The 22,933-nt window shown below is 46.0% G+C and overlaps 1 protein-coding gene across 3 annotated transcripts in view; it reads right to left on the minus strand.

Annotated features, from left to right (window-relative positions):
* LOC119954218 (epsilon-sarcoglycan-like) overlaps positions 1-22,933 on the minus strand; it is a 66,949-nt gene continuing 44,016 nt past the window's right edge. Inside the window, exons 8-12 of one of the 3 annotated variants that reach the window (XR_005458196.1) lie at positions 21,596-21,622; positions 17,372-17,560; positions 11,122-11,148; positions 493-1,274; positions 1-437 (exon numbers count right to left, since the gene is read on the minus strand). Coding sequence is in view for 2 of the 3 variants with exons in the window: in XM_038779255.1 (XP_038635183.1) it covers positions 1,271-1,274; positions 11,122-11,148; positions 17,372-17,560; positions 21,596-21,622 (247 nt within the window). In the remaining variant the exon portion in view is untranslated. Of the gene's footprint in view, positions 1,275-11,121; positions 11,149-17,371; positions 17,561-21,595; positions 21,623-22,933 lie in introns of all 3 variants that reach the window. The other 2 variants (XM_038779255.1, XM_038779256.1) reach the window with 2 other exon arrangements.

The raw sequence follows: 22,933 nt of genomic DNA on the forward strand, positions 1-22,933 counted from the left end.
ACTGGTAAATATGTATCTTTAATAAGTATTCTTTTATCATTGACTATAGTGTGCAAAGCTGAACTGGCATAATTGTGGCATGATAATACAGTGATTTATCTTGTAACAAAGGAACTAATTTTTCATTTGAGGCAAATGCGGGCACGACATGAACAATTAATTCCATCATGGAAAAAGTGTTAATTATATACTTGTGACTTCTGAGTCATACATTACAAATGATTAGAAACTTAACAGAAAAAAAGTCAATGACCTTTTATCCATTTAATAAAAATGTGGGTAAAAAGCAGGAAATCTATCCTATATGTAATATGTTGGTATACTTGCATTTTGTGTTTTACTTCTCAATAATCTGTTTACATCATATCATTTGTTTTTCAACCTTTGAACTTGTACTTCTTAATAATCTGTTTACATCATATCATTTGTTTTTCAACCTTTGAACTTGTACTTCTTAATAATCTGTTTACATCATATCATTTGTTTTTCAACCTTTGAATTTGAACTTATGAGCAATTTTGGCACCAACTGATTTTCTGCAGAGATATTGGGGTGGAAATTTGTCCCAGGTGATGTCGCAGAATGGGTGGTATCATATGGGCATCCTGTTCTACGAGTTACCTGATATGTGGTTGCACTGCAATCAATGGAGTGAATATGCTGTCCCATCCAAGGAGAATTTCTATCCCACTATGTGTTCTGTGCAAAAATACTATGAAAAACATGTGAAATTCATGAACAGCCCACAAAATCTATATTCACAAAATAAAGTTAAGATAAAGCATTAATTGCATACAAATGTTCGGGTAATCGAGAAGGCGCGAGGTGTTTTCTTATTATTTTGGTGCATTATTGCCTTGTAACTTGATCCTTGCATTGTGTTATTCTGCATGTAAAATTAGAAACTAGCACTGACAGCACATTGAGTGACATGACCATATAAAGACAATAAGACACTGATCAAAGTATTTTCTATTTTCACAAAATTGTTATGATCATAACAAGTTAATTTGCTATAATTGCACATTGTAATGTCCAATTAATGACGCCGATTTTGTTTTTTCATCTATGTAGCCCACTACACGTAAGATGCCATAAATGCCAGTAATCATTACAATATACAATGTACGATCATTAGAAATCAATGGCACAAATCCAAGTATGCATGCATTTCTAATTTGAGTCTTTCCTCTTTTCCATTGGAGAAAATATCATATTTTGTGTTGGGAGTGATTAGCATCCAGTCAGCAATCTTTCTTTATGCCTTTATTTACCTAATTAAAAAGAAACATCATTAGGTTTCAACATATGCTGGCCATTCAAAAAGTGGGGAAAATGTTAGTTACTGTTAGAGATGAAAATAATAAATATTTTTCAATCATAGTTAGAAAGAAAACATGTGACAGGCATTAGTACAAGTACCTATAATAATGGTATGACTTATTTTCAATGGCATAAGCATTTTTGATGCACATCGTACAATGGTCCAGGATATCAGAGGAGATTTTGAGGATTTATCTACCTAAGCCAGACAGTTAAAGTATTATAGTAAAAGGAGATTTTTTTTCCCCGAAAGCTTTTATGCTTTTAAAGATTTGACAGAATATAGAAATGCTCTATTTGTTGAGTATATGCTTACTCAAGTCTTATTTTAACATTTTTCCAAATCAATGCTCATACAATAGTCCATCTAAAAAGACCCTGTTGAGTCAAACAATTCCATTAATGATCTGATTCTGAAAACTTTCCTGAAATGAACGCAAGTGCTTACAGTATTATCCTAGAAATATGGGATCCATTAGATTGTTCGCAATGTAATTGGTTAAGTGTAGCAAAATTGGCAAATCTCAAGTTCGACTTTTCATAACAGTAAACAATGTGCCAACTTATATCTCTTTTACAAAAGCAGTGTCTGATTATAATAGTGGGGCATTTTCAATAGGGCCATATGGACCAGAGTGAATTGGTAGGGTAACTAAAACATTTTTATGTTCAACTTGTACCTTAGCAAATAATCTAGGCTGATATTAAAGTGTAATGCTGAAGGAGCACTGCCTGAGATGCTATCCTACAGTCAAGACAAGTCCCGTATCAGTGCTTCTATTAAAATATCGGAACGAGGAGATCTCCTGATGTGCTTGCCAGCATTCCTCCCTCAGCCCAAAAGCAATCTAAAATGAATAAATGTGTCACTCATTATATTGCTGCCTTTGTGATCTTGCTGTGCACTGTGTTTTCACTGTAATTGCAATTTCAAAGTGATTGATTTTTATGTGAATCACTTTGGTTATTTCTGTAGAGAAGAACAAAAGGGTACATTTTTTGACCTAGCAATTTCAATGCAGCTGGGACAGTGACTAAAAGCATTCCATATGGCTTGTTGTTCTTGTCAACAGACCTTGCATTTTGTAATACTTTTTTCCATGAATACTGATTACTGAAAAAACCCAGGTCAACATTTATAATGGAAAACTGTATGCAAAGATACTATAATGTCAACTTTATATATAAACAATTGCTTGTCACAATCTAGTTGCATTAAGGCCACTCGGCATCCCTGTGGCTATGCTGATGTCAAGACGTTCCTAACTGTGTCTCCTAATTATGTCTGTCCAACACTTCACTTTTCTGTAATTTACATTCAACAGCATTTCCATTGCTGAATCCCCAACCATCAGCCTCCTGGGGTTTGCCATTGACTGGGCCAGCCATATAAATACTGTGGCTATAAGTGCAGACTGGAGCCTGTGTGCTGAGTAACTCACTTCCTGACTCTTCAAAGCCTGTCCACTATCAATAGGAGCATGATAGACTACTCTCCAATTGCCTGGAAGAGGCTTTTATTGCCATGAGTGGAAGATGAAGGGGTGACATTCAATTGAAGTGTTTTAGATGGTGAGGTGATTTGATAGGCTGGATAGAGAGAAACTATTTCTTCTGGTAGGGGAGATCAGAACAGGCAGCACAACATGAAAGTTACTGCCAGGTAGTTCCGGGATGACATTAGAAAGCATTTCTTCATACACAGGGTGGTAGATGTCTGGAAATCTCCCCAAAAAAAAAAGTTGCAGATGGGTCAGTTGAAATTTTCAAAACTGAGATTTCTTGTTCGGCAATCGTACCAAGGGTTACAGTAAAGCAGGTGAATGGAGGTAAGGTACAGAACAGCAACGGTGTAATTTGAATGATGGAACAGGCTGGGGGACTGACACAAAGATGGGTGGGAAGGCAAGTGGTGAGGATGGCACAATGAGCCTATAGAGGGATATGGGCAGCACGGTAGCATTGTGGATAGCACAATTGCTTCACAGCTCCACGGACCCAGTTTCGATTCCGGCTTGGGTCATTGTCTGTGCGGAGTCTGCACATCCTCCCCGTGTGTGCGTGGGTTTCCTCCGGGTGCTCCGGTTTCCTCCCACAGTCCAAAGATGTGCAGGTTAGGTGGATTGGCCATGATAAATTGCCCTTAGTGACCAAAATTGCCCTTGGTGTTGGGTTATGGGGATAAAGTGGAGGTGTTGACCTTGGGTAGGGTGCTCTTTCCAGGAGCCGGTGCGGACTCGATGGGCCAAATGGCCTCCTTCTGCACTGTAAATTCTATGATAATCTATGATAGACAGGTTAAGTGAGTGGGCAAAAAACTAGTAGATGGAATAAAGTGTAGGAAAATGTGAAGTTACGAGTTTGGTAAGAAGAAAAGGAGCTATAAATGGAGAAAGACTGCAGAATGTTGCAGCACAGAGGGATTTGGAGGTCCTCTTGCATAAATCACAAAAAGCTGATATGGAAGTTCAGCTTGTAATAGGAAAGGCAAATGGAATGTTACCTTCATTTCAAAGGGAATGGAGTACATAGAACACGCAGTGCAGAAGGAGGCCATTAAGCCCATCGAGTCTGCACCGACACACTTAAACCCTCACTTCCACCCTATCCCTGTAACCCAATAACCCCTCCTTTCTTGGTCACTAAGGGCAATTTATCATGGCCAATCCACCTAACCTGCACGTCTTTGGACTGTGGGAGGAAACCGGAGCACCTAGAGGAAACCCACGTAGACATGGGGAGAATGTGCAGACTCTGCACAGACAGTGACCCAGCGGGGAATCGAACCTGGGACCCTGGCATTGTAAAGCCACAGTGCTATCCACTTGTCCTACCGTGCTGCCCGCTATAAAAATAGAGAAGTATTGCTACAATTATACAAGGCAAAAAAATAAAAATTATACAAGGCACTAGTTGACCATATCTGGAATACTGTGAACAGTTTTGGTCCCCTTATTTAAGGAAAGATATACTGACATTGGAGACAGTCCAGAGAAGGTTCACTAGGTTGATCTCAGGCATGGAGGGTTTTGTTATGTGGAGAGGTTGAGTAGGTTGGGCCTGGAGTTTAGAAGAATGAGAGGTGACCTTATTCAGACATATAGGATTCTCCGGATGCTTGACAGGGTAGATGCTGAGAAGTTGTTTCCTCCTGTGGGAGAGTACAGGACCAGAGGACATAATCTCAGAGTAAGGAGTTGCCCATTTAAGACCGAGATGAGGAGCCGGCTCAGAGAATTGGAGTTGATGCCAAGACGGCACGTGACACCGGGACGTGATTCTCCGGCGACTGGTGGATGAGCTTCAGTGGCGCGCACGCGGTCAATGCGCCGCCGGTCAGGGGCCGTTGAAAAAGGCCTCCGCGGCGATTCTCCGCAATCGACCAGCCAAGTTTCCGCCGGAGTGGTTCACGTATGATTCCACCCGGCGGGAGCTCGATATCGTGGCTGCGGCGGCTGTCCTGGTGCCTGGTGGGGGGGCAAGGGAACCAGTCTCCGGGGGGAGGGCATCCACGACGGCCAGCCCCGCGATCGGGGGGGGGCACCGATTGGCAGGCGCGTGTGATCCGGTGGGGGCCAAACTTCTTCCGCGCCAGTCCGCTGTGTGGCTCTGCCATGTTGTGTGGCGCTAGCGCGCATGCGGCCAGTGCGGACCCGCGGCTGGCCGCCACATGCATGCGCAGACCTGCGGCGAGCAGTGCAGGGCCACGTACGGCAGCTGGAGAAGCGCGGAGCACTCCAGCGCTGTGCTGGCCCCTTGTGGGCACCAGAATCGCTGGGCCAAGAGGCCCGTTGACGCCAGCGTGAAACACTCCGGTGTTTACGCCGGCGTCAACACTTAGCCGCGTTTTCAGAGAATCCCCGCCTTAGTCTCGGTGGGTAGCGAATCTGTGCAGTTCTTTACTGTAGAGAGCTGTGGAGGCTGGGTCATTCAGTATGGCCATGGTTGAGATAGAGTTTTAATCAGTAAAGGAATCAAGCGTTATGAGGATATGGTGGGAAAGTGGAGTTGAGGATTATCATTGCAGATTATTCATAATTTTGTTAAATGGTGGGGCAGACTCAATGGGCTGAATGGATTACTGCTGCTCCGAAGAGGCGGAATCTCACCACATTTTTTCAAAGTGTCAGGCTCAGACTGAAAATGAGTGCCGAGCTCTCCAGTTGCGCAAACCAGTTTTCACTCCAGAGCGTCTTTATGAAAAAAATGAATGAAAATCGCTTATTGTCACGAGTAGGCTTCAGTGAAGTTACTGTGAAAAGCCCCTAGTCGCCACATTCCGGCGCCTGTTCGGGGAGGCTGTTACGGGAATCGAACCGTGCTGCTGGCCTGCCTTGGTCTGCTTTCAAAGCCAGCAATTTAGCCCAGTGTGCTAAACAGCCCCTTTAAAAGCCACCAGGCGAGCTGCTTTGAGCTAGTCAATGGGAGCGAGGTGGGGGGTGTGTATACAGTCAGTGTATGGCAGGGGTTAGGTTACAAGGGGTTGTTGCTGGGGGTGGAGGGGGGGGGGAAGATGATCTGCTGACGAGGGAGGGAACTGAACCAGGTTACAGGGAAGAGGTCGGGGGTGGGAGCTGCCAAGAGGCGGACCAGGGGAGGCGTGGCACATGGGCAGGGGGTGGGTCCAAGAAGGGGGATGGCTGATCGGCGTGGGGAGGGGGGGGGGGGGGGGGGGGGGTGACAGGGTGCCCTCCAACCTGGCTGATTACCTGGAATGTTAGAGGATTAAACGGGCCGGTTAAGAGGACACGTGTATTTGCGCACTTACTGGCTCTGAAGGCGGATGTAATGTTACTGCAGGAGACACATTTGAAAGTGGCGGACCAGATTACATTACGGAAGGGCTGGGTTAGCCAGGTCTTCCATTCAGGGCTTGACGCTAAGACCAGAGGGGTCGTGATCATGATTAACAAACGGTTTAAATTTGAGGCGGACAGCACAGTTGCGGATGGGGGTGGTAGATTTCTTATGGTCCGGGGCAAGCTTGAGGGGGTGAAGGTGGTTCTAGTGAATGTTTACGCTCCAAACTGGGATAATGTCGATTTCATCAAAAGGCTGCTGGGGAAAATCCCCGACTTGGATTCGCACAAGTTAATTATGGGTGGGGACTTTAATACAGTCCTCGACCCCGACCTCGACCGGTCGTGCTCCAGAACGGGCAGGGTCCCGGCAATGGCAAGGGAGCTGCGGGGGTTCATGGAACAAATGGGGAGGGTAGACCCCTGGAGAATCAGCCGGCCAACGGGGAAGGAGTTCTCGTTCTATTCACATGTTCACAAGGTTTATTCTCGTATTGAATTCTTTATTATGAGTAGGGGGTGAGGGATACTGAATACTCGCCGATTACTATTTCGGACCATGCTCCACATTGGGTCGACCTGCTGGTCTGCAAAGAAAGTTATCAGCGCCCACAATGGAGCTGAGGTGGGATTGTTGGCAGAGGAGTGGGTGTGTGAGAGAAGTGGGGAAATGCATGCAGGACTACCTGCAGGTCAACGATACAGGGGAAGTCTCAGCAGCGGTGCTCTGAGAGGCGCTGAAGGCGGTGGTGAGAGGAGAACTGATCTCAATCCGAGCCCATAGGGACAGAACGGATAGGGCAGAGATGGACAGACTGGTGCAGGAGATGACACGGACGGATAGGGAATATGCGGACTCCCCGAGGGCAAAGCTACTTAGGGAACGACGGAGACTGCATCGGAGCTGGGAGTGCTATCCACTGGGAAGGCCGTAGAGCAACTCAGAAAGGCCAGGGGCGCGGTGTATGAGTATGGGGAGAAAGCCAGCAGGATGCTTGCGCAGCAACTTAGGAAGAGGGAGGCGGCCAGGGAGATAGGGACGGTAGTGGACGGGGCAGGGAACTGGGTGGGAGACCCGGCAGGACTGAACAGGGTATTCAGGGACTTTTACAGTAAGCGGTATACTTCTGAACCACCCACGGGGCCGATGGGGATGAGGCGCTTCTTAGATGGGCTGACCTTCCCAAAGGTGGGCAGGGGGATGGTAGAGGGGCTGGAGGCCCCGATTAGAGCTGAAGAAGTAATGGGGAGCCTGAAGGCCATGCAGTCGGGTAAAGCCCCGGGGCTGGATGGGTATCCAGTGGAGTTCTACAAAACGTTTGCGGGTATACTGGGGCCGGTGCTGGTTAGGGTGTTTAACGAGGCGAGGGACAATGGGGTGTTACCCCCGACGATGTCGCAAGCCACCATCTCGTTGATATTAAAACGGGATAAGGATCCGGAGGTCTGTGGGTCCTATAGGCCAATCTCCCTGATTAATGTAGACGCTAAACTGCTGGCCAAGATCCTGGCGTCCAGAATCAAAGACTGTGTACCGGACGTGATTGTGGAGGACCAAACAGGGTTTGTTAAGGGCAGGCAGCTGGTAGCCAATCTAAGAAGGCTACTCAATGTGATTATGATGCCCCGGGAGGGCAGAGAGGTGGAGGTAGTGCTGGCAATGGATGCCGAAAAGGCTTTTGACCGGATGGAGTGGGACTATTTATGGGAGGTGCTGGGACGGTTTGGGTTTGGAGAGGGCTTTGTGGACTGGGTTAAACTGCTATATCAGGCCCCGGAGGCTAGTGTAAGGACGAACAGGACGACATCAGAGTATTTTAGACCACACCGCGGGACAAGACAGGGATGCCCCCTCTCTCCACTGCTGTTTGCGTTGGCCATAGAACCGCTGGCAATTGCTCTGAGAGCAGCAAGGGGATGGAAGGGAAACGGTCGGGGGGGGGGGGGGGGGGGGGGGGGGGGGGGGGGGATAGAACACAAGGTCTCGCTCTACGCGGACGACCTGCTTTTGTATGTGTCAGATCCAGCGGCAGGGATGGACGGGATTATGGAAATCCTAGGGGAGTTTGGCCGGTTTTCGGGCTACAAGTTGAATATGGCAAAAAGCGAGATGTTTGTGGTACAGGCGAGAGGTCAGGAGAATAGGCTGAGGGAGCTACCATTTAGGCTGGTTGGGGAAAGTTTTAGGTATCTAGGGATACACGTGACGCCGGACTGGGGTAAGATGCATAGGTTGAACTTGTCCAGGCTGGTGGAACAAATGAGGAGCGAGTTTCGGAGGTGGGATGCACTCCCGCTGTCACTAGTGGGGAGAGTACAGACAGTGAAGATGATGATCCTCCCGAGATTCCTGTTTATTTTTCAGTGTCTCCCTATTTTCATTCAGCGGTCCTTCTTTAAAAGAATCAATAAAATTATCCTGGGATTTGTTTGGGCGGGGGAGTCCCTGCGGGTAAAGAGGGGGATGCTGTAACGGAACCGTAGCGAGGGGGGACTGGCGTTGCCGAACCTCAGCAACTACTACTGGGTGGCTAACATAGCCATGATAAGGAAATGGATGGTGGGTACGGGGTCAGTTTGGGAGCGGGTGGAGGCTGCTTCGTGCAGGGGCACCAGCCTGGCAGCCCTGGTCACGGCTCCCCTGCCGTTCCCGCCGGCCAGGTACACCACCAGCCCTATAGTGGTGGCGGCTCTGCGGATTTGGGGCCAATGGAGGAGGCATGCAGGGGAAGTGGGGGGAGCGTCGGTCTGGTCCCCAATATGTGAAAACCACCGATTTGTCCCGGGGAAGATGGATGGCGGGTTTCGAGCGTGGCGGAGGGAGGGGGTGGGAAGGATGGGCGACTTGTTCCTGGAAGGAAGCTTCGCGAACATGAGGCCGCTGGAGGAGAAGTTCGGGCTGGCGAGGGGGAATGACTTTCGGTACTTGCAGGTGCGGGATTTCGTACGTAGACAGGTCCCGTCCTTTCCACGCCTTCCACCAAGGGGGATCCAGGACAGGGTAATTTCCAGGGGTGAGGTAGGAGAGGGGAGTGTCTCAGATATTTATAAGGAGCTTATGGGAGCGGCAGAGCCCCTTTAAAGAAAGAAAGTAGGCGTGGTTTACACCATCACACTGGCAGCGCGGGGCCTGAAAGAGCTGACACCCAGCTTCTCCGAGATCGGGCCGCCATCTTTACAGGGCGCGCATAATCAGAACTGAAATTCAATCACCCCGATAATCATTGGGGGCTCTTCCCCACCACCACTGCGGAAGTCTAGCTGGCATTCCCACACCCCCCTCAGGATGTTCCTGAGAAAACATCAGGAAGTTCTCACTTCCTGCTCTCATCCCCTGCCAGCCCCGTGGGGCTCCCACAAGGGCCTGGCCCCGGCACAGGGTGGCAATGCAAGGGCACTGCCTCAACATGTCCCTCTTCCCCCAAAGGAGCTATATTTACCTTTGCGCACTGGGCATATTTGTTGAGGGGTGTATCATGTGGTCAGAAGGTCTGTTAATAATAACATTTATTATAATCCATTTAAATCCCATTGTGGGCATGAACCCCGTGACATCGCCGGGGAGGGAAAAATCGAGAATCGCGTTTCCACATTTTCCGCGTCGCTGTTCTCTCTGACAGCAATCGCGGGCTGAAAATCACCCCTTGTGTCTTTTGGGCCAAGTAGCCCATTTACCCTACGTTTAGGGGCGGCATGGTGGCAAGTGTTTAGCACTGTTGGTTCACTGCGCAATTCCAGCCTTGGGTGACTGTGTGGAGTTGGCACGTTCTCCCCGTGCCTGCGTGGGTTTCCTCTGGGTGCTCTGATTTCCTCCCACAGTCAAAAGGTGTGCAGGCTATGTGGATTGACCATGCTAAATTGTCCCTTTGTGTCTAAAATGGTTAGGTGGGCTTACGGGGATAGAGCGGGGGAACGGGCCTGGGTTGTGGTGCTCTTTAAGAGAGCTGGTGCAAGGGTAGCACGGTGGCGCAGTGGTTAACACTGCTGCCTCACGGCACCGAGGACCCGGGTTCAATCCCGGTCCTGGATCATTGTCCATGTGAAGATTTCACATTCTCCCATGTCTCTGCGTGGGTCTCACGCCCACAACCCAAAGATATGCAGGGTAGATGGAGAGGCCATGCTAAATTGCCCCTGAACTGGAAAAAAATAAATTGGTACTCTAATAAATGTTTTTTAAAAGAGGGCTGGTGCAGACTCAGTGGGCCGAATGGCCTCCTTCTGCACTGTCAGGATTCTATGATTCCAAATACCAGATAGTATTCAAATGCTTTATATCATATGTTAATCTTACTTTATTTTAGAAGTTGCTTTCTGTTATATTCTGTCAGGGGCCTCAAGGTAGCATGTTGGTTAGCATCAATGCTTCACAGCTCCAGGGTCCCAGGTTCGATTCCCGGCTGGGTCACTGTCTGTGTGGAGTCTGCACGTCCTCCCTGTGTGTGCGTGGGTTTCCTCCGGGTGCTCCGGTTTCCTCCCACAGTCCAAAGATGTGCAGGTTAGGTGGATTGGCCATGCTAAATTGCCCTTAGTGTCCAAAATTGCACTTAGTGTTGGGTGGGGTTACTGGGTTATGGGGATAGGGTGGAGGTGTTGACCTTGAGTAGGGTGCTCTTTCCAAGAGCCGGTGCAGACTCGATGGGCCGAATGGCCTCCTTCTGCACTGTAAATTCTATGATAATCTATGATATTCTTCCAATACTGAAATATTTATGTCTTTTTGCTATTGTGCCTTTGGCTGGTTTCTGCAAAGGACAGAATTCATCAAGAAAGCTTCATGGTAAGGCTGTTAGATGAGTTACTTAAAGTAGCAGTATCATGCATTGAGCTGTAGGTGGTATGAATGATCTGAGAGGCAATGTAATTTGCAATTATATTGGTTAGGTGGTCAAATCTGAATGGCTTTTGTACTTAAACCATCAGACAGTGCAATAATGCTTCAATCCATTTTGTATTATTTCAATAATCATGTTAATTTACGACTGGAGAATAAATTTACCTGGGAGAAGGATCACGGTGTGGCTCCCTGATGGAAAAATACATGTTATTAACTGTGAATAAACAGGCAAAGTGTATAAATTGACAACAAATGTGGCACACACTTCTCTGACGAATCTAGTGAGCTTAAACCATGCAAATGTCCCCACATTCAAAAAAAAAGTGAGAGCGAAAATTTCTCAACATTCCACGTTGAATTTCAATCCAAATATCTGAAGTACATTTCAGGGTAACCTGGGGCAGCAATTAATTTGTGTTCATCACCCTTTTTTTACACATGCAGTCACTGGGCTGGATTTTACAGGGGCCAGGCTACTCATTGCCCCCCTGACAAGGAGGAAAGTCAGCCGACCGCTGACGTACCTGGAAGAAGCTGATGCTGAAACTATAACCAGCTGCTGGCGGCCTAAACTGGCTCAAGGTTCAGGTTCCGCCCCTCAGTGGGAGGAGGTCCCGCCCTCGAAAGCTGCTGGCCAATCTGGCAGCACCAAAGCTCAGTAGTGGGCAATGCTGGGGCGTCAAGCAGGCCGAGGAAGGGAGAGAATGTATGCTGGAGACATGCAAGTCCCAAGCTTTCAGGGCGGAAAGGGATTGGAGAGAGCAGGGAATCGGGGATTAGCAGATTTTGGATGGCGGGCAGAAAGGAACGGGGGGGGCAGGGGGATGACCTCTGTGGGGGGTGGGGGAGGTGCCCGAAGCCCACATGGCAATGTCCCCACCCTAACCACTAAATAATGTGCCCCTTCATTCCCACCTTTTTTCAACTTAGCCTTAAAAAAATGGACTCCCCGCTCACTTCTGCCACTGCGCCAATCGCATTGTGTGGGCAGCGTAATATCCTGGTCAATTGCCATGGCTACAAGCTCAATTGATCTCTAATTATCAATTTGAATCTGGTGAGAGGGCTGCCACCCACCTAGCAAAATGTGGGGGACAGATCGAGTCTGGACGGGAAGGTGGCATTTCACATGCCACCCCCTCCCTGGCATGGGCAGCACGTTTGCACACGTGGATAGCACAGTGGCTTCACAATGCCAGGGTCCCAGGTTCGATTACGTACTGGGTCACTGTCTGTGTGTGGAGTCTGCACGTTAGATAGAGATAGAGAAATACAGCACAGAACAGGCCCTTCGGCCCACGATGTTGCGCCGAACTTTTGTCCTAGGTTAATCATAGAATTTTGGACAATTTTTCATGGCCAATCCACCCAACCTGCACATCTTTGGACTGTGGGAGGAAACCGGAGTACCCGGAGGAAACCCACGCAGTCACGGGGAGGATGTGCAGACTCCACACAGACAGTGACCCAAGTCGAAATCGAACTTGGGACCCTGGAGCTGTGAAGCAATTGTGCTATCCACAATGCTACCGTGCTGCCCTTAAGAAGTTAACCTACACTCCCTTATTCTACCCTAATCCAAGTACCTATCCAATAGCCGCTTGAAGGTCCCTAACTTTTCCGACTCAACTACTACCACAGGCAGTGCATTCCATGCCCCCACTACTCTCTGGGTAAAGAACCTACCTCTGACATCCCCTCTATATCTTCCACCATTTATCTTAAATTTATGTCCCCTTGTAATGGTGTGTTCCACCCGGGGAAAAAGTCTCTGACTGTCTACTCTATCTATTCCCCTGATCATCTTATAAACCTCTATCAAGTCGCCCCTCATCCTTCTCCGTTCTAATGAGAAAAGGCCTAGCACCCTCAAACTTTCCTCGTATGACCTACTCTCCATTCCAGGCAACATCCTGGTAAATCTCCTTTGCACCTTTTCCAAAGCTTCCACATCCTTCCTAAAATGAGGTGACCAGAACTGCACACAGTACTCCAAATGTGGCCTGACCAAGGTTTTGTACAGCTGCATCATCACCTCACGGCTCTTAAATTCAATCCCTCTGCTAATGAACGCTAGCACACCATAGGCCTTCTTCACAGCTCTATCCACTTGAGTGGCAACTTTCAAAGAACTATGAACATAGACCCCAAGATCTCTCTGCTCCTCCACATTGCCAAGAACCCTACCATTAACCCTGTAATTCCGCATTCAGATTTGTCCTTCCAAAATGGACAACCTCACACTTGTCAGGGTTAAACTCCATCTGCCACTTCTCAGCCCAGCTCTGCATTCTATCTATGTCTCTTTGAAGCCGACAACAGCCCTCCTCACTATCCACAACTCCACCAATCTTCGTATCATCTGCAAATTTACTGACCCACCCTTCAACTCCCTCATCCAAGTCATTAATGAAAATCACAAACAGCAGAGGACCCAGAACTGATCCCTGCGGTACGCCACTGATAACTGGGCTCCAGGCTGAATATTTGCCATCCACCACCACTCTCTGTCTTCTATCGGTTAGCCAGTTTGTTATCCAACTGGCCAAATTTCCCACTATCCCATGCCTCCTTACTTTCTGCATAAGCCTACCATGGGAACCTTATCAAATGCCTTACTAAAATCCATGTACACTACATCCACTGCTTTACCTTCATCCACATGCTTGGTCACCTCCTCAAAGAATTCAATAAGACTTGTAAGGCAAGACCTACCCCTCACAAATCCGTGCTGACTATCCCTAATCAAGCAATGCCTTTCCAGATGCTCAGAAATCCTATCCCTCAGTACCCTTTCCACTACTTTGCCTACCACCGAAGTAAGACTAACTGGTCTGTAATTCCCAGGGTTATCCCTATTCCCTTTTTTGAACAGGGGCACGACATTCGCCACTCTCCAATCCTCTGGTACCACCCCTGTTGACAGCGAGGACGAAAGATCATTGCCAACGGCTCTGCAATTTCATTTCTTGCTTCCCATAGAATCCTTGGATATATCCCGTCAGGCCCGGGGGACTTGTCTATCCTCAAGTTTTTCAAAACGCGCAACACATCTTCCTTCCTGACAAGTATCTCCTCAAGCTTATCAGTCTGCTTCACGCTGTCCTCTCCAACAATATGGCCCCTCTCGTTTGTAAATACTGAAGAAAAATACTTGTTCAAGACCTCTCCTATCTCTTCAGACTCAATACACAATCTCCCGCTACTGTCCTTAATCGGACCTACCCTCGCTCTAGTCATTCTCATATTTCTCACATATGTGTAAAAGGCCTTGGGGTTTTCCTTGATCCTACCTGCCAAAGATTTTTCATGCCCTCTCTTAGCTCTCCTAATTCCTTTCTTCAGTTCCCTCCTGGCTATCTTGTATCCCTCCAGCGCCCTGTCTGAACCTTGTTTCTTCAGCCTTACATAAGTCTCCTTCTTCCTCTTAACAAGACATTCAACCTCTCTTGTCAACCATGGTTCCCTCACTCGACCATCTCTTCCCTGCCTGACAGGGACATACATATCAAAGACACGCAGTACCTGTTCCTTGAACAAGTTCCACATTTCACTTGTGTCCTTCCCTGACAGCCTATGTTCCCAACTTATGCACTTCAATTCTTGTCTGACGGCATTGTATTTACCCTTCCCCCAATTATAAACCTTGCCCTGTTGCTCGCACCTATCCCTCTCCATTACTAAAGTGAAAGTCACAGAATTGTGGTCACTACCTCCAAAATGCTCCCCCAACGTTCTCCCTGCGTCTGAGTGGTGGGTTTCCTCCGGGTGCTCTGGTTTCCTTCCACAGTCCAAAGATGTGCAGGTTAGGTGGATTGGCCATGCTAAATTGCCCTTAGTGTCCAAAAAGGTTGGGAGGGGTTATTGGGTTACGGGGATAGGGGAGAAGTGAGGGCTTAATGTGGGTCGGTGCAGACACGATGGGCCGAATGGCCTCCTTCTGCACTGTATTTTCTATGAAAACATGCCTGGCAGAGGGCCACAAAATCCAGCCAGTTGTTTCCCAATTTTGTAATAGGACATCCTGTGCGGGAAGTAGCATTCGCAAAGTGGCAGCTGCCAAATTCAGTGCCCTGCGGTGACTGCCAGAAGTAAATATTAACCTTATTAAAATATGTGAGCGGGGGCTCCTGGGCTTGTATTCCAATCCTGCTCAGAAGTTGCTTCCAGAGAACATTTGATTTGTTAATTCTAATGGCTGCCCAGAAAAACATGACACAAATGGATTTTATGAACTTTTATCCAAGTATTTGTGTTGCAATATATATTATTGTGCCCTGTGGGCAGCAAGGTGGCACAGTGGGTTAGCCCTGCTGCCTCACGGCGCTGAGGTCCCAGGTTCGATCCCGGCTCTGGGTCGGTGTGGAGTTTGCACATTCTGCCTGTGTTTGTATGGGTTTCACCCCTACAACCCAAAAGATGTGTAGTTAGGTGGATTGGACGTGCTAAATTGCCCCTTAATTGGAAAAAATGAATTTGGTACTCTAAATTTATTTAAAATATGTACATATATTATTGTGCCCTGTTGCATTTTGATTAGAAATTACATGAATGTTGTCATTGTAACATGAAAATAATCTAAATACTGTTGTCATTTTTGCTTAGAAGACAACTGTGACGTGATGTATTGTAAATAAAATCTTTTAATTGCAGTTTGTATGCTTCATAAACATTATACCTTTGTTATATTATTCTTTAATTTCCATGTAAATTTTGTAAATATGAATATTCACAGTATCACAATGTTGTAGTAAAATGTGCCACACAAGCATAAATGCTAGAATACATGGAACCAATCCAATGCATTATTGAGCTGTTTTTGCAAATGCACTTTTGCCAGAATGCCACACTTGCTAGATTCACACAATCAAAAAATCAACCCTTCTATCTTAACTCAAGATATGCGAAAGTATCATTTTAATAAGCTGAGAGAATTTACAGGGAAATGGTAACTATTTCCAAAACAAAGAACAATACAGCACAGGAACAGGCCCTTCGATCCTCCAAGCCTGTACTGATCATCATACCAACCTTGGCCAAAACCTTCAGCACGTCATTGTGCCGCATCCCTCTATACATATCCTATCCATGTATTTGTCAAGATGCCTTTTGAGTGCCGTTAATGTATCTGCTTCCGCAACCTCCATGGCAATAATTTAATGTAGTTTATTGCTTTCAATTCAATCTTGTATAACATAGCGTGAAGATCTAAAATAGCCTCTTTAATATCTTGTATACGATTAACTGAATACAGTAATTCACTGGGCTATTATTTTGTTATCCATGAAGGCCTTGCCTGCTCAACCTTGCTGCTCACCTGAGGTTTGGTGATTCTCAGGTCAAATCACCACCAGTCAAAGAGAAAAGAAGCCTATGGCCATCTGGGACTATGGCGACTTTACCTGACCTACCTTACTTTATCATCATGTATCTGTGTTCCAAAGAGCCAACACAATGTGTCACGGATGCTTGCACCCCTGTTGCACAGTACAGGGCTTCAGATCAAAATTAGTCAGTGGTGAGAGCAACATGACTTTCCTTAAAATTGTGTCACAAGATTTATTTTCCAGTTTAATAGCATATTTTATCTGAAGCATCAGCTCTTTGATCATTGTAATATGAAATGTTGCATAGTAAAATAATTTGCTTCAAATGTTTTGTATTAAATCTATTTAGAGCAGAAGACTGCCCGGGTGTTCTAATAGTTATACTGCCACAATTTTTGTTTTGATGCACACACAAAGCCATTTCTCATCGGTGATAAATGGCTTTGCAACGCACTCTTAAATTCAAAATGGAAGAGATTAAAATCTACTTTCAGTTCGTGATCTTGCACTAATTAGAGTTTGCACCACTCACATCTGCACCCTTCCAAATCTGGCCTCTTATGCACCTCCTATTTTAATCGTTCTAACATTGATGCCTTCGGATACCAAGACACTAAGGGTGGGATTTACCAGCTGTTCACGGCGGTGGGAAATTCCAGTCCCACGTCACGCACGGGTTTCCAAGCGACGAGGGGTGCTGTCAACGTCGGGGTGGTCAGTAAATCCCACCCAGAAATCTAGAATTTCCTTACTAAACCTCTCCACCTAGTTAGCTAACATGGAAACAAAATACACGCTCGTATAACTGCAACTTTATTTACTGTGAAACCAAGCTGGTCGTTAAGGTGCTTTATCAACTACTGTGAAAGGTTAATTTGACTTATCCTTTTATTTGATTCAGATTAAAATTTAAAATGCAGCCCTCATTAAGCAAGCATCAAATTTAGAATTCTAGACACAAAACAAACAATGGATGTACAATGTATTGAATAGAGTACAGGCATTCACTGATTCTTCACAAGGTACAGTATTGCCTATTTTATCTCTCTCTTACACTGTGGCAGTTTAACAATACGGAAACTTACTGTTGGTCCAATACAAGAGGTATTCGGGAGGTGTCATTGTTGAAAGGTAGACGTGGAGGTGCTCTTTCGCCAGTCCTTGCATTAAACATGGGGAGAGTGGAGAGAGGCCGGAGGCCTTCTCGGCCTTTAGCCAAATCTCTAAGTTCACTGGTATTATCTTGAATCGAGTGATGATGGACAAGTTGAATGCTAAAAGAGGAAAAGGCATAAGGTGTGTAATTCATTTCTGAACATCCATTACATTCACAATAATCCGACTCCGAATATCTGCAATTAGCATAACTTGCAGAGCAGGACTCCCAATCTCCATGAAGGTTGAATGCCTGAGCTTGCTGGAGTGTGTAGGGTTGACAAAATTATGTAGCTCCAGCATGCACTCTGGCCAGTAATACTGACAACCATAAAAACCTGGAACTCCCTTTCTAACTGCACTGTGGGTGTGTCGACACCACATGGACTGCAGCAGTTCACGAAGGTAACCCACCGCCACTCTTTCGGGATGGACATAAAATGCTGGCCTAGCCAGCAACACGCTGGAATTTTAAAAAACCTACGCTGACGCTTTGTGAGGGACTGCTTCATCTATGGATAAAATATTAAACTGGAACCTTCATTGTCTGCTCAGGTGGATATACAAGATTCCGTGATGAGCAGGAGAGAATCCTGGCTAACATTTATTCAATGTCAATAAATACAGATTAACTGAGTGTGTATTTCAATGCTATTTGCAAAAGGATTGTTATATTTTCCAGAGCAATTCATTAGCTTGCAAGGTACTTGGTATTCCAAAGCTCCTTCCCGGAGCAGGAGGTGACAGCCCGTGCCAACATTGTGTACAGGATTGGGAACACCGGGTATCAAATATGGCACAAATTAAGCAATCTGCAAAGTAAGGTATTTACCAGGCAGGTAACTCAAGCATCCATTTTGCAAAGTGTTTATTATCACCCTGCTATATTCTTAATGCTGCATAAAGCCTGATACATTCAAACTGTAGCCTATTGAAACGCATGATAAAGTGCAAGTCTGTCAGTTAATCACTGTTCATCTTCATCCAGTGCTTTAAATAGGAAATTAAAGATGTTCACCTTGAGCCCTTTGTTAAGTCTAATAAAAAATGAGAATAGAACATGTGCTCTTTTCTGTGGAGTTGAGGAACAACGGAGAGGTTATGGTGATCAGGAGACTGAACTCCAGTCATGTTGAAGTTATTCTTCGGACAATGCTCGGCACAACATCGAGGGCCATGACGTACCATCAATTCGACTCAAGACACATTTAGGATCCGAACTGTGGCTTTAATCAGCTAGTTGTTAGCCCGGTGGTCGACTACAGAGAATGGCCGACCGCCAGGCACTCTGGGTACTTATACCCCGCCTACTTGCCTCTCGACCAATTGGAGAGCAGTCAGATGACTAGTCCCAACCAATCGGATGAGAGGCACATGACCAGCCAGAGCCAATGGGAAGCCAGTGCTCTGCACCAATGGCAGTGCTCATATCCATACCACCACAGGCCGAAGGGCCTGTTCTGTGCTGTACTGTTCTATGTTACATTTCCATAAGTACGTCATGAAGCAAATGGCAGGCTACACATCCTGGCTCTATTACGTATGGTCAACTACTGAGTTTGGGCATGTTATCACCATGCATGTATTTCTTAACTTACTACATCTGAAGAATATGCTTGCATCACAAGATCGTGCTCAATACAAGGAATTGGAGTCAGACTAAACTCCGGTCCAAAATGACTAGCTCTCGACTCCCATCGAAAAGGATACTTCCAATTCCTTATCTATAAATGCATCAATATACAAAGAGAAGTTGAAATCAGGGGCTTCTGCAAAGCTCAGGGCCAATTTAAGTTTTCCAATGTCTTGCCCTCATTTCTACTCATTCCCACAAAGACATAAACCCCACCATTTAAATACAACATGCTCTGCTTGCAATGTAATCCCTGTTTAAAAATGTGTCTTGGAGCCAGAATTCCATCATGAACTCCTTTTTGCCTTTGTAGGCCTGTAAATGTAGCCTGACACACTGCAAAAAATATTGTATCCCATAGCAACCAGCCCCCATCAACATTTGCATGCACAAGTACAACTACACACATCCCAGAGGAAACAGTGTGCAGCAGAGCAGCAGGTGGTGCTGTGCAACTGGGACTGTCATCAATGATTCACTACGTTTTGAGAAATGCAGCAGTGTGGTGAAAGTGGGTGGAGGGCATTGCAGACTTCCTACACTGCCCTGCCTGTTATTTACACTGTTTAACTCTAATTCAGCTCACCTATAATGTATCTACCCTTTCTGACAGTAATTAAAATGATCCCAAAGCTTCTTGCTTCCCTGGACATCCCGCATGCAAGGGTACTTAAAAGGAGGGTGAAGCTAAAGGTCGATTGCAAGCAAACAATCAAAAATCTCAACACATTCAATCATTGTAAGCCTGGAAGAGCAAACTCTGTGGCCCACTAGAAGATAGCACACAGCATCCTGTATCCTTTACATGAATGTTTGCAAACACTAGTGCAACAACTTCCTGGAAGGTGTAGCAAATAACTTTGAAGCATTAGCACTGGGCGACATCAGTGTTACAGATGGTGAGGAGCAAGTAATGAAAGCAAGGCAAGAGAGGAGTGTGCTGCCTGAATGACCACAAAGCTGTATCAATGACCCCCTGTGCTTTCTCCAATACAGCATTGTGTTGAAATTGGATAATCGTGCAACATTCATATTATAAAATCAGAAAAGATGAAAGCTCTGGCTGTGGTAATTAATACATCAGTCATCTTTTTAATACCTGTTTCGACACACCAGTTGAGAAAGTAGCACTAATCTGGACTGAACCATCACAGAATAGTTGGAGGCAGTGCCCTTAGCTCAAAGGTCCATGCAACAAATGTCAAAACTCTCTGGACCGTTCTGCATGAGGGACAGCCACTTATCTCATATTACTATCAGCTGTTAGTGGGGGGAAGGTAGGGTTTGGTTGTGGGACTGGGGGGGGGGGGGGGGGGGGGGGGGGGGGATGTTGCTGTTGTTGCTTGTTTTTCTTTTTCTCTGATCTGTGTTATTAGCACAACACATGTACCATATTTGAACCATTTTCAGAGTTGTGTTGCAGTTTAGATTGTGTATGTTATCTGTGAAATCTTTAATTAAAGAACTCTCTGGGCCGAATTCTCTAGCCGTTGCGATTCACTTTTCCTGCTGGCAGTGCACCCCCACCCACGGGTTTCCAGGCAGCATGCAGTGGCTTGAATGGGAAATCCCATTGACAAGCCACGGGAGTAGAAAATCCCACCGCCAGCGAACGGTACACCATCAAGAAACACGCGGCTGGGGGACTGCAAAATCTTGCTCCGTGTTTCTGGCATCTAGATTCCGTGCATGAAAGGGGTGATGTGTAAGGAGAGACTGAACAGTTTGGGTTCATACTCACTGGAGTTTAGACGAATGAGAGGGGATCTGATGGAGATTTGTAAGATACTAAGAGGGATTGATAAAGTAAACGTCGATCAAATGATCCCCCTTGTGGGGCAATCTAGAATGAGAGGTCGCAGACTAAGGTTGGGAGATGCTAGATTTAAAACTGAGATGAGGAGCAACTATTTCTCGCAGAGGGTAGTGAATTTGTGAAACTCGCTGCCCCATAGTGCAGTGGAGTCTGAATCATTAAATGGTTTCAAGAAGGAGATAGATATATTTCTGATTTTAAAAAAAACAGGTTCAAGGGATATGGGGAACAGGCAGGGAAGTGGATTTGAGACGAGGAAGAGATCAGCCATGATCTGATTAAATTGCGGAGAAGGCTCAAAGGGCTGAATTGCCTACTTCTGCTCCTACTTCCTCTGTTCTTCTGTTCCAATCCAGATATCCCAGAGATTTATTTGGATTTGGGACTTTACCTTCATTTACATTTATCACCATCACTGTAACTAGCACCAAGGTTCTCTGTGGTATTCTCACTCAGCTCAGGTGGAAGTCATCTCCTTTGCATTTCCCGGTGTTTATCTACTCCCATTCTGTAAATAATTGGCTTGCTGTCTGCTTACTAATGATATAGCAATGGACTTTGTTCTGAGCTTTAAGAATAAACTTTGCACTATTTCGTATACATGAAGACTGTTGATAAATAGGCCGTATTCAAAATATCTAGATCTGTTTCCAAGAACTGAGTTTTTTTGTAATGAGCAAGGTAAAAGAAACAGTGGCAACTTACTCCGATGTCTTCGAGTCTCTTTTTTCCCTGCAAATGAACAGAATGAGAGAAGTCAATAAAGTCTATTGACGAGTGGAGAGGAAATTGTTGGAGGTTCATCTGTAAATGTGAAAAAATCCAAATATAAGGGTATGTTAACCAACAATCAACATTCAGACCAATTAACACGCAAGTCTAGCATTTGTAATTATAAAGAAATGTATTAAATCCAGTCAATTGGGCGTTATGCAACTGCAAGAGATTCATCCCATCATCTTAACCATTATACCAAAATTTTTAGTTGTGTGTTTAAATTACAGCAGTAAGTTGACACAATGATTTATTATGGTTTATTTTTCTTCCACCACTGTTGTTAGCACGGTTGCTTCACAGCGCCAGAGACCCGGATTCGATTTCTGACTTGGGTCACTGTCTTTGCGGAGTCTGTACTTTCTCCCTGTGTCTGCTGGGTTTCCTCCAGGTGCTCCGGTTTCCTCCCACAAAGTCCCGAAAGACGTGCTGGTGAGGTGAATTGGACATTCTGAATTCTCCCTCCGTGTACCCAAAGAGGCGCCAGAGTGTAGTGACTAGGCGACACAGTAACTTCATTGCAGTGTTAATGTAGTCTACTTGTGACACTAATGAAGATTATTATTTTTTAAATGTCTCTCTAATCCTTCAGTTGCTGTTTCTCTATCGCTGTTTCTCTATCACTGTTTGCCTTCTTGATTTATTTCTTTCATTGGCACCACTTATAGCTGCCTGTTTGTGTAAGCCTATTTACTACCAGCCCTGAAATTCCTTGGGAGGACGGAGTGCAAATTTGCACTCTGGAGGGTACAGGAATTTGGGCTGGGTTTCTGCCCCAGATTTATTCTTCCATAAATTTCACTGAGTGTCACAGCACACTAAAAACAATGCCCATGTTCTCAATGTTCATGTTGGACAGAATGTTATCCATGCTCTGCGCAAGGATGTGGACTGCCCCCATGCCGATATTGTTTGCAAGCATCTGGCAGGCTGCACAGTGCACTTAGCATTTCTTGGTGTATATCCAACAGCATTCTTCACTAGCCTGGGGTCTCCATGTCTTTTACGAGTCCGCAGCAGAACCAATTTGCAACTTTACCCTCCTGCGAACTGGCAATGATGGTGATCTATTCTCTTGCCTGAGCTCCTGTGCACTCGTGCCTGTAAAATCACCACAAATATGTCCTCCAACCTAACCCCTAAAGGGAGCACGGTGTCAGTATCTGGGCTGGCGTTTGCGAGAGTCCGATCAGTGCTCTCCTCTCCCTCCACAGGCTGAGGGGGCATCGACCTTCTTCGCAACTAAAATGAAAGATACAAGGATCAGCT

Source organism: Scyliorhinus canicula, chromosome 19, assembly GCF_902713615.1.
Source record: "Scyliorhinus canicula chromosome 19, sScyCan1.1, whole genome shotgun sequence".
NCBI lineage: Eukaryota > Metazoa > Chordata > Chondrichthyes > Carcharhiniformes > Scyliorhinidae > Scyliorhinus > Scyliorhinus canicula.